This window comes from Tachysurus fulvidraco, chromosome 26, assembly GCF_022655615.1.
Source record: "Tachysurus fulvidraco isolate hzauxx_2018 chromosome 26, HZAU_PFXX_2.0, whole genome shotgun sequence".
Taxonomy (NCBI): Eukaryota; Metazoa; Chordata; class Actinopteri; order Siluriformes; family Bagridae; genus Tachysurus; species Tachysurus fulvidraco.
In genome coordinates, this window is record NC_062543.1 from 1,980,950 (window position 1) to 1,992,892 (window position 11,943).

General features: G+C 46.8%; 1 protein-coding gene across 2 annotated transcripts in view; it reads left to right on the top strand.

Annotated features, from left to right (window-relative positions):
* LOC113636578 (astrotactin-2-like) overlaps window positions 1–11,943 on the top strand; it is a 369,910-nt gene that overhangs the window by 262,310 nt on the left and 95,657 nt on the right. For both annotated transcript variants that reach the window (XM_047809140.1, XM_047809141.1), the window contains 2 exons: window positions 9,620–9,786; window positions 10,365–10,553. In XM_047809140.1, the coding sequence (XP_047665096.1) occupies window positions 9,620–9,786; window positions 10,365–10,553 (356 nt within the window). The remainder of the gene's footprint in view (window positions 1–9,619; window positions 9,787–10,364; window positions 10,554–11,943) is intronic.

Consider the following 11,943-nt stretch of genomic DNA (forward strand, 5'->3'; position numbering starts at 1 on the left):
TCAGATTATAGCTCCTCGGGGTTGTACGTTAGAAAACCTCCGCCTTACGGCCGGACGTGTAGAAAACAGCCAGAGTCCAGGATTCTGCACTTCATTGTGTAGGTATCAAAAACTCCTGGTATGAGCACCAAAGTTTGCAAATAAAAAATGCAATGTGTAGGATCTGAAAACTATAAATGAATAATAAGAGCACGAGGGTGAAGGTCGTCTCTGTGAAAAGCTTGAAAGAAATGAAAAGCCGATTGTGGTTGAAGTTGTTGTTATACATTTGCTGTTGTTGGCAATGTTGCGTACATCCATAAGCAGCTTGTTCAGAACAGACCTCGCAGATGGTGAGAAGGTTTTATTGCTGCTTCAGTATAAGCACCTCGTATTGATGTATATGTTCATGCCATTGAATTATTCACACAAAGCAAGTGAGAGGCATTGAACCCAGTAACCCCGAGTCTGAAACGCTCATTAATGCAGATATACGAGAGAGGATTGCGGATCTTCAGGGTAACGTCGATGCTGTTTAGAAATCAGACGATAAACTGCACAGGAGGGTTTGAGGAAGCTGGTCTGGGGTTGATGAAGGTTGGGATTTCTGGGGCTTAGAGGACAAGATGTTTAAAAATAAGCTTTGGGTTTTAATCTTATTTTTTTAAGCTGTTGTTTTAAGAAAGAAAGAAAGAAAGAAAGAAAGAAAGAAAGAAAGAAAGAAAGAAAGAAAGAAAGAAAGAAAGAAAGAAACTGATTGATTAAGTGAAGAAAGAAAGAAAGATAATTAAGTAAAGAAAGAAAGAAAGAAAGAAAGAAAGAAAGAAAGAAAGAAAGAAAGAAAGAAAGAAAGAAAGAAAGCGAGAAAGAAAGAAAATGATTGATTACCGTGCCGCCCGCCCGCTCCTTCCGTCCCCGCCGCCCGCCCGCCCGCCCCGCCCGCCCGCCCCCCGCCCGCCCGCCGCCGCCCGCCGCCCGCCTGCCCGCCTCTTCGGTGCCCCCCGCCCGCCCGCCCGCCGCCGCCCGCCCGCCGCTCTCCCGCCCGCCCGCTGCTTGCTTCCGTGCCGCCCGCCCGACCGCTCCTTCCGTCCCGCCCGCCCGCCCGCCCGCCCGCCCGCCCGCCCGCCCGCCCGCCGCCCCGCCCGCCGCCCGCCCGCCTCTTCAGTCCCCCCGCCCGCCCGCCCGCCCGCCCGCCCGCCCGCACCGCCGCCCGCCCCCCCTTGCTTCCGTGCCGCCAGCCCGCCCGCCCGCCCGCCCGCCCGCCCGCCCGCCCGCCCGCACGCCCGCCCCTTCCGTCCCGCCCGCCCGCCCGCCCCCCGCCCGCCCGCCCGCCGCTGCGTCCCGCCCGCCCGCCCGCCTCTTACGCGCCGCCCGCCCGCCCGCCCGCCCGCCCGCCCCGCCCGCCCGCCCGCCCCGCCCGCCCGCCCGCTTGCTCCGCCGCCCGCCCGCTCTTCTTCCGTCCGCCCGCTCCCGCCCGCCCTCCCGCCCGCTCCTTCCGTGCCGCCCGCCCGCTCGCCCGCTCGCCCGCCCGCCCGCCCGCCCGCCCGCCGCCCGCCCGCCCGCCCGCCCGCCCGCCCGCCGCTCGTTCCGCCGCCCGCCGCGCCCGCCCGCCCGCCGCCCGCCCGCCCGACCGCCGCCCGCCGCGCCAGATCTCCTCTGAAAGCTGGAGAGGTCACGAGGAGAGTTGTCTAGGCGGAAGTGTGTCGAGGCGGAGTGGTTAGGAGGAGTGTGTATCGAGGAGAAGTGTGTTAGCGGAGCCGTGTGTCTGGAGTGTGTTCGAGTGTGTCGAGGAGGACGTGTGTCTCGCGGCGACGTGTGTCTCGAGGCGAGTGTGTATAGAGGAGGAAGTGTGTATAGAGGAGGAAGTGTGTATAGAGGAGGAAGTGTGTAGAGGAGGAAGTGTGTATAGAGGAGGAAGTGTGTATCGTTTACACAGCGCAGGAAATACCCAGTAACATTATACCAGTCCTGAGCTCTGGGCTATTGATCAAGTGTCTAGTGCAAGCCATCATCAAATCAATGCAGGGATTAACAGAACAAATGGAAAATGCCAAAACAATTACAGGATGCTCCTGCTGAAGGGCAGCGGGGCATCACGACTGACCAAGGGCCGAGGCTACGGGAATCGAAACCAAGGGTGAAGTTCAGTACGGGTGTATGTCGTATGTCAGACGCTAGTGTCGCAATTAGCATTTAAACTGAAGGCATTATGAAGAGTACTGTGAAGATCTCAAATATTTCTAAAGCAAAAACACAAGTATAATCTCATGTTATTCATTACTGATAATAATAATAATAATAATAATAATAATAATAATAATAATAATAATAATAATAATAATAGCCAGGATTACCAGTAATGAATATTAATCTATGAGCTAGTACATTTATTAGCTGTGAGCATGATCGACATTCTCATAAACACTCAGCTAAAATGTGACACAATTAATTAATTAATTAATCCTAAAATGTTTAAATAATCTCTAAACAACTGTAACGACTCCTAACATGACTTCCCTCCTGCTCATTAGAGGGGAGCCCTCCTGCGGGATTTCACCATTTAGGGTTCACTTCCTGGGTTTGGACTTAAATAGTACGTTAGCGCTAACTGCTACACAATGTTGTTAGCAGCTACTCCATACTAAGGCGTGTTTCAGACAAACTCATTACACGGTGTTACTGGAACTCCGATCACGCTCTTTACCCACAGCTTTGGGTTGTTGTGCTTGTGTTTTCACTAAACTTCCCCTTATGGATTTGACACTTCCAGACTCGGAGCAATCGTTACAACAAACCTTAAAGAACTCTTGTTTTAAAAGTCTGAACTTGGGTCTTAACTTCCTTAAATGTTTATGCTTGGAAAGAGTTTCCAATAGTTTGTGTAGCCTTTAATGGTATAAAAAAAGAAAGAAAGACATATGAGGAAAGAAAGAAAGAAAGAAAGAAAGAAGAAAGAAAGAAAGAAAAAAAATAACTCAACGAGAGAGAGAAAAGAAAATGAAACAAAATGAAGAAAGACAGAAAGAAATAAAGAAATAAAAAGAAAGAAAGATGAAGACATAGACATAAAGAAAGAAACGAAAGAATACGAAAGAAAGACCCAATGAAAGAAAGAACTCCCATCCCCCGCACTCACTCCTTACTCACTCCCTCCCGCCTCCCAGCCCTCCCTCCCTACACGCCCTCCCTCCCTCCCTCCCTCCCTCCCTCCTCCCCTCCCTCCCTCCCTCCCTCCCTCCCTCCCTCCCTCCCTCCCCCCTCCCCTCCCTCCCTCCCTCCTCCCTCCGTCCTTCCTTCCTTCCTTCCTGCTTCCTTCCTTCCTCCCCCCTCCCTCCCTCTTCGTCCCTCCCTCCTCCCTCCCTCCCTCCCTCCCTCCCTCCCTCCCTCCCTCCCCCCCTCCCTTCCCTTCCTTCCTTCCTTCCTTCCTTCCTTCCTTCCTTCCTTCCTCCCTCCCTCCCTCTTCTTCCCCTCCCTCCTCCCTCCTCCCTCCCTCCCTCCCTCCCTCCCTCCCTCCCTCTTCTTCCCCCTCCCCTCCTCCTCCCTCCCTCCCTCACTCCCTCCCTCCCCCCTCCCTACCTCCCTCCCTCCCTCCTCCCTTCCTTCCTTCTCCCCCCCCTCCCTCCTCTTCTTCCCTCCCTCCTCCCTCCTCCCCTCCCCTCCCTCCCTCCCGCCCTCCCTCCCTCCCGCCCTCCCGCCCTCCTCTTTCTTCCTTTCCGCCTCCCTCTCCTTCCTTCCAGTCCCGCCCGCCCGCCCGCCCGCCCTCCCGCCCTCTCCTTCGTGCCGCCCGCCCGCTCGCCCGCTCGCCCGCCCGCCCTCCCGCCCGCCCTCCCTCCCGCCCGCCCGCCCTCCCTCCCGCCCGCCCTCTCTTTCCTTCCCTCACGCCCTCCCGCCCTCCCCCTCCCGCCAGCCACGCCAGCCCGACCAGCACGCAAGAAGCCCGCCCAGCCTCTCTCCTCCTGCCAGCTGGCGCCGCTTCCGCCGCGGCTGCCTTGTTGTATCGCAGGCTGCCGTGTGTATCGCGGCGGCCGTGGTGTCTCGCGGCGGCCGTGTGTCGCTCGGCGGCGTGTGTCGCGCGGCGGCCGTGTGTCTCGCAGGCCGCCCGTGTGTCTCGCGGACGGCCGTGTGTCTCGCGGGCGGCCGTGTGTCGCGGCGGCCGTGTGTCTAGCGGCGGCCGTGTGTCTCGCGGCGGCCGTGGTGTCTCGCGGGCCGCCTGTGTGTATAGAGGCGGCCGTGTGTCTCGAGGGCGGAAGTGTGTATAGAGGAGGAAGTGTGTAGAGGAGGAAGTGTGTATAGAGGAGGAAGTGTGTATCGTTTACACAGCGCAGGAAATACCCAGTAACATTATACCAGTCCTGAGCTCTGGGCTATTGATCAAGTGTCTAGTGCAAGCCATCATCAAATCAATGCAGGGATTAACAGAACAAATGGAAAATGCCAAAACAATTACAGGATGCTCCTGCTGAAGGGCAGCGGGGCATCACGACTGACCAAGGGCCGAGGCTACGGGAATCGAAACCAAGGGTGAAGTTCAGTACGGGTGTATGTCGTATGTCAGACGCTAGTGTCGCAATTAGCATTTAAACTGAAGGCATTATGAAGAGTACTGTGAAGATCTCAAATATTTCTAAAGCAAAAACACAAGTATAATCTCATGTTATTCATTACTGATAATAATAATAATAATAATAATAATAATAATAATAATAATAATAATAATAATAATAATAATAATAATAATAGCCAGGATTACCAGTAATGAATATTAATCTATGAGCTAGTACATTTATTAGCTGTGAGCATGATCGACATTCTCATAAACACTCAGCTAAAATGTGACACAATTAATTAATTAATTAATCCTAAAATGTTTAAATAATCTCTAAACAACTGTAACGACTCCTAACATGACTTCCCCTCCTGCTCATTAGAGGGCGCCCTCCTGCGGGATTTCACCATTTTAGGGTTCACTTCCTGGGTTTGGACTTAAATAGTACGTTAGCGCTAACTGCTACACAATGTTGTTAGCAGCTACTCCATACTAAGGCGTGTTTCAGACAAACTCATTACACGGTGTTACTGGAACTCCGATCACGCTCTTTACCCACAGCTTTGGGTTGTTGTGCTTGTGTTTTCACTAAACTTCCCCTTATGGATTTGACACTTCCAGACTCGGAGCAATCGTTACAACAAACCTTAAAGAACTCTTGTTTTAAAAGTCTGAACTTGGGTCTTAACTTCCTTAAATGTTTATGCTTGGAAAGAGTTTCCAATAGTTTGTGTAGCCTTTAATGGTATAAAAAAAGAAAGAAAGACATATGAGGAAAGAAAGAAAGAAAGAAAGAAAGAAAGAAAGAAAGAAAGAAAGAAAGAAAGAAAGAAAGAAAGAAAGAAAAAAAGAATAACTCAAAGAGAGAGAGAGAAAGAGAAAGAAAGAAAGACATACATCAATAACAAACTCGAAAGAAAGCTACGCCGACTAATACATCAACGACTCAAGAAACAACTCAATCCCCAGCCCTCACCCTCCCTCCTACTCCCTACCCTGCCCCATCCCTCACTCCCTCCCTCCCTCCCTCCCTCCCTCCCTCCCTCCCTCCCTCCCTCCCTCCCTCCTCCCTCCCTCCCTCCCTCCCTCTCCTCTCCGCCCTCCCTCCCTCCCATCCTTCCTTCCTTCCTTCCTCTCCTTCCTCCTTCCTCCCCCCTCCCTCCCTCTTCTTCCCTCCCTCCCTCCCTCCCTCCCTCCCTCCCTCCCTCCCCCCCTCCCTCCCTTCCTTCCTTCCGTCCTACCTTCCCTTCCTTCCTTCCTTCCTTCCCCCTCCCTCCCTCTTCTTCCCTCCCTCCCTCCCTCCCTCCCTCCCTCCCTCCCTCCCTCCCTCCCTCCCTCCCTCTTCTTCCCCCCCTCCCTCCCTCCCTCCCTCCCCTCCCTCCCTCCCCTCCTCCCTCCCTCCCCCCTCCCTCCCCCCTCCCTCCCCTCCTCCCTTCCTTCCTCCTCCTCCCCCCCCCTCCCTCCCTCTTCTTCCCTCCCTCCCTCCCTCCCTCCCTCCCTCCCTCCATCCCCCTCCCTCCCTCCCTCCCTCCCTCCCCCCTTCTTCCGCCTCCTTTTCCCTCCACCATGTTTTTTTGGGGCCTCCCTCTAACTCGAGACCTGAAGACTTTAGGACAATCACCTATAACAATAACAGAACAGAATTAGAACAGAAATAAAAGCACATAAGGGACAATAATTGACACAGCAGCTCCATTTTATTTCATGCTTTTCTTTTTTCAGTCCTACAGACATTCATGTTGTCATCCAAACCGCTGCTTTCTTTCTGTCTTCTTCCTTTCCTCGCGTATGTTCATTGTTCATGCCGTGCAGCTCATCCGCAAAATTAATAGCGAAATTAATAGCAGATGAATTCCAATCTGACGTGTTTGTGATTTGTGCTTTCTTTTTTCCTTGTGTAATTGTTTTGTTTTGCTTTTTTTTGGGGAAATGCAATTTCCATTCCAGCAATTCATATTCATGTGTTGACACCGAGTGCAGTATATTAGCACCTGAGCGTGAAAATATGCTCGCATTCCATCGCGGCATGAACATAATGGCTCATAACTCATTCCCTTCGTTGACTTCGCTCTTCTGAGAGAAATCAGGTGATGAATGTGTAATTGCCCATGAAGGCTGCAGACTGCTGAGTGCTTCGCCCGTCATTTTGTTTGCCTGTGTTTTATTTGCTATCAGGACACCGGTGTATAATAACAGAGAGATGCTTCAGGGAGAACCGGGTGGAATATGATTACCTAAAGGAACCGAGCTGAGATTAAACACATTGAGACACAAATGACTAGCTGTACGTCAGATGCTCTTTGGGGGGTTCTTTACAATCTGCTTCAATTATTTGTCCCAGCCAAACCTAATCCTATGTTTCTGCTAATCCTGATAAGTTCTGATAGGGAAGAAATCTGTATGCCTGAGAGTTAATTTAACTCTACTGCAGCTTCTGCAGGGGGACACGATGGCTTAGTGGTTAGCACGTTCGCCTCACACCTCCAGGGTCGGTGGTTCGATTCCCGCCTCTGCCTTGTGTGTGTGGAGTTTGCATGTTCTCCCCGTGCCTCGGGGTACTCCGGTTTCCTCCCCCGGTCCAAAGACATGCATGGTAGGTTGATTGGCATCTCTGGAAAATTGTCCGTAGTGTGTGTGTGAATGAGAGTGTGTGTGTGTGTGTGTGTGTGTGTGTGTGTGTGTGTGCGCCCTGTGATGGGTTGGCACTCCGTCCAGGGTTTATCCTGCCTCGATGCCCGATGACTGCCTGAGATAGGCACAGGCTCCCCGTGACCTGAGAAGTTCAGATAAGCGGTAGAAAATGAATGAATGAATGCAGCTTCTGAAGTAAATTGTATCTTTAATTTATATCTTACCAATGTTTTGATGCATTGATTCAATTGAATCTTTGATTCAACCGATTCATTGAGTCAAATGGATTTAGAGATTCAGTTAATTCATTGACTCGATACTTTTGCCCGTTTTCCATCTTTACAAAATGTTTACTGAAGGTCCTAAAATGAAATTACGCTTTAAATAAATGCCACAAATTTAAGGAAACAATTATTTCTCATTGGAACAATGTCACCGATGCTCGTCTCGCTCAGAGCGAAAATCCGAGCTCGAGGTATAACAAGTTTTAACAACCCAAATGGAGCCAAGGGTGCCAATAATTTAATCCAAAACAATAACAGCAATTATATATATTATATATAATTATAATATATATAAGCAATTATATATTATAATTTAACAGCATTAAATTTTATGGTTCCTCAGGGTTTAGTAGATAAGCCTTCTTAGAGTTCTACCTGAAGCCCTGATAGGGAAGCACTAAGTCATAGGGTTCTACCATTATCTAAGGGTGCACCATTAAATTATAACTTCTACTCTATGTATTGAGCAAATACAGTAAAAAGAAAAAAAATAGAACTGTTAAGCTTCCACTTGGTTGTTCCTCTGGTGAAAAAGGTTTTAAAGGTTCTATGTAGAACCCAACTAGTGTTTCTATGTTAGAAAACATTTTGAAAGAACTGCTTTTGGGGCCATAAACTCTTAATTTATTGTGAAACCTTGAAGAACACATGAAGAGGCATTTTTTTGGTGTAACAAGTGCCAGGATGGCCAGGATTGTCTGACTAATTCTGTCGGTCTTTTAGAAGAATGAGGTTCTTCAAGGGTTCTTCAAGTGTTTATTGGATGAATGAGCTGTTAATTTCTTAAAATGATTCAAATATGCTTGTAAACGTTTCTGATTGGGAAACGCTCAGTCGTAGCATGAAGATCGACAGTGAAGGACAACCGAAGAACTGTTAAGTCTTCTAGATTTTGTTTTAAAGAGAAAATGTGGCCTACTGTTTATTGGTAGTCATCTGTGAGGTTTAATCAAATGTTTGGGTTCTGCAGACTCCTTAACTCTAAAAACTAGATCTTAAGCATTTACACCTCATGAGCTGCGAGCGTACTCTTCAGGAAGAACGTCTGAGGAAGTTAGGCGACGTTCGCCTGCTGCAGCCGCTTGTTAATTAGCAGTCATAAAAGTTTGGAGAGGAAAGTGAGACCACTGCAGGAGTTATTTAATATGTGTTGGAGATACACAAGATCCCAGAGGTGTCATCATATCGCTGAAGCCGGAATGTTTACGCTGAAGTTTTTAATAACGGTGGTTCTGGTGCCGTGTCATAACTTACACCTGGTGAAACTCCTGCAGCTATCACTGTGAGAAGGAACGTTGATCTGGGAAAATGAATCAGCTTTGGATGGAATGATTCACCAGATATTTTTATGTTATGTCTGCGTGGGATAGAAGATTTTTTTTTTTTTTTTGTCATTCTTTTAATTTGCTATAGGAATAAAATGATGAGAAGCTGACCAAGCACTTACTGTATATGAGACACTTAGGGCTTATTTTTAGTCCGTTAAAATGAATTCCTTTTATTAAAACGGTCATCTGATGCAGTTTTGTGTGATACAACAAACGGTCTCAAGCACTTCGAAGGGATCGAGAGTCTAAACACACTGGTGTCAGTCACATAAGCAAAATGAACGTATTAAAAAAAAATAATAATAACGTACGTTCCAGTGATGTTTTAGTCCACGGAAGCTGTTTACTGTAACTAAACCATCCTTGCACTGTTTTTCTTTTTCCTTTTTTTATTTCCCTGTTCCAAACTTTTACAAACTTTATTTTTTTTTTCATTTATTGTGCTAATTACGCAGCACAATACATTTTAGCCACTTTTGTGTTGAAAGCTTTTTGGTTTCCCCGCGACGACGGATAACAGTCCGATTTTATTCTGTGTCTAGACGTTTATATTCGGTTCGTGAAGACTGAAAGCCTTTTTTTTTTCTTCCAAGGCTTCAATTTGTCAGCTTAGATATTTTTATTAGGGGAGTCTGTAAATTTTTATACATATATTTCAAGAAGAAAAAAAAAAGCTTCTATAGGATTGTAAGGGTGGAGAAATCGTCGGCCTTCTATTCGAGTCGATTTTTTTACCGTCGTCTCAAAGGTGCCGATAATTAATAGCATCCCTTGACATTACATTCCAACCCTCTGCTCTCGTCATGGTCACCTGCTGCTGTCTTATCCTTTTTTTTCTGATTCATGTACAGTGTCCCGAAGGCTTGCGGCCTATGAAGGACGGATCTGGTTGCTATGACTACTCCGTGGGTACAGACTGTACGGACGGCTTTAACGGTGGCTGTGAGCAACTGTGTCTTCAGCAGCTCGTACCCCTGCCGGATGATCCCACCTCCAACAACGTGCTCATGTTCTGCGGGTGAGAACAAAATAATACACGATTGGGTGCATATAGTTATGCCTCTGATTTGTACTGTAAATCTTTCTCGGTCAGAGAATACAAAACTTCCAATCTAGAGTCTGTGGAGAAAACAAGTGACCCACAGAAGCGAGTCAAACTCTAAATTCTCTCACAGTATTAAAGCTCAGTCTTCTTCCTGTCCGGTATACAGATTATCCGTTTAAAGCTGTAGGTAAAGAAAACCCAGTGAGTTTCTTCTCGTCTACACAAAACTAATATCGGAACAAAATAAAAAAAAAACAAAGCCCTTCAGACCTGCAGGGTTTTTAAGTCCTGGGATAAATCCACACCGTATGGCTGTGTTTATTACCTCTTGAGAAATGAGAACTTTCCAAAATTCTGCACAGTTCTCTAAAAAGCGACTTTCATTTCGCGTTCTGCCGCGACAGTCGGCGCTCGCGGCTACATTTGAAATTACGTCTTATCTGTAGTCCCATACTGTGCTGTCCTTCCTCTGTGTGCCAGGATCTACTCAGACTCTGCTCACCGAGGCTTCTTTTGTGTGTTCTTGTGTTTGTGTGTGTATGAGCACTCAGGTGTGTGCAGGAATACAAGCTGGCGGCAGATGGACGCTCTTGTCTTCTTCTAGCTGATAACTGCGAAGGCCCCAAGTGTCCTAAACAGGACTCTCGCTTCAATGACACGCTTTTCAGCGAAATGCTGCACGGCTACAACAACAAGACGCAAGAGGTCAACCTGGGTCAGGTGTTTCAGATGACCTTCCGGTAAGAATTAAATGTTCACTTGACTAAAGTTAATTACTGCATCATTAAGATGTCATAAGTAATCAGTTAGTTAACCAAGTTACTAAAGCGATGTGTTTATAGGACTACATAAACATTAATACAACTGACATAATCCTATATTTCCTCTATAGCTAAGGTATTAAATGCTTATTCAGCATTATTACATTAAGTTAACTAAGTGGTTTCATTCTTCTTAAGGGAAACATTCATAGAGCTACATAACCCTCAATGACATCTGACATAAAACTTCAGAAATATCTGTAAAGGTATCAAATGCCTATTCAGCATTAGTACATAATGTGAACTAAGTGGTTTAATTCTTTTTAAGGGAAACATTCATAGAGCTACATAATCCTCAATGACATCTGACATAAATCTTCATAAATATCTGTAAAGGTATCAAATGCCTATTCAGCATTAGTACATCATTTTAATTAAGTGTTCATAACGCTACACAACCCTCATACCCACAGCATTATTATGCCATGTTAAGAAAGTAAGTCTATTTTACCAAAGGGAAGTGTTTATAATGCGACATAACCCTTAATTACAACTGACATGAATCTACATAAACATCTATGATGGTACAAAATTAATAATTAGCATTAATATATCATGCTAAAAAAGTGGGTCGATTTTACTACAGGGAAGTGTTTATAATGTTACATAACCCTCGATTACATTCGACATAAACCTACATTAGCACCTGTATAATAGACACAAATCGATATTCAGCATTATTCATTAATGTCGTGTTCGTAGGGCTACATAAACCCTCAATTACAACTGTAATAAACCTACATAATCATCTATAGCTAAGGTATAAAATGTTATTTACTGTAACATTATTACATGAAGTGGTTCCAGTCTTCTTAAGGGAAACATTTATAGGGCTTTATGAAGCTTTAATAAGAGGCTTAATAAATAAGCTTATTTACCTTTAATGGTAACTAAATTGGATCAGTTGCATTTTTTTTCTTTTCTCTCGTTACAATATTTCTGTCCAATCAGAAATCTGAATGTCGTCATAGAAGAAGCAGTGAGTCGACGCCTGTGAATTAAACTGTAGTCCTGGATGTTATGGCTAAGAGTTAATCCCAGTGCTGTTAAGCCTTTAAAAGGCCATTCCGGTTTCTCTGATAATCAAGACGAATGTCGCGTGTGATCTGAGACACTAAAAACTCACACACTGATGCTTTTTGTCTGGCGTTTGCTCCGATCCGGCGCTGGGATTTATTCGCTATGTCGTACGCTGTGGACATTTATGTGCTGGATACTGGCATGGACGTGATGGTGATTATCCTCGTCAACCACACTGGTTTATAGAGGCAAAGGATGCTATGAATCACAGAGAAGTTACACAGCTGTT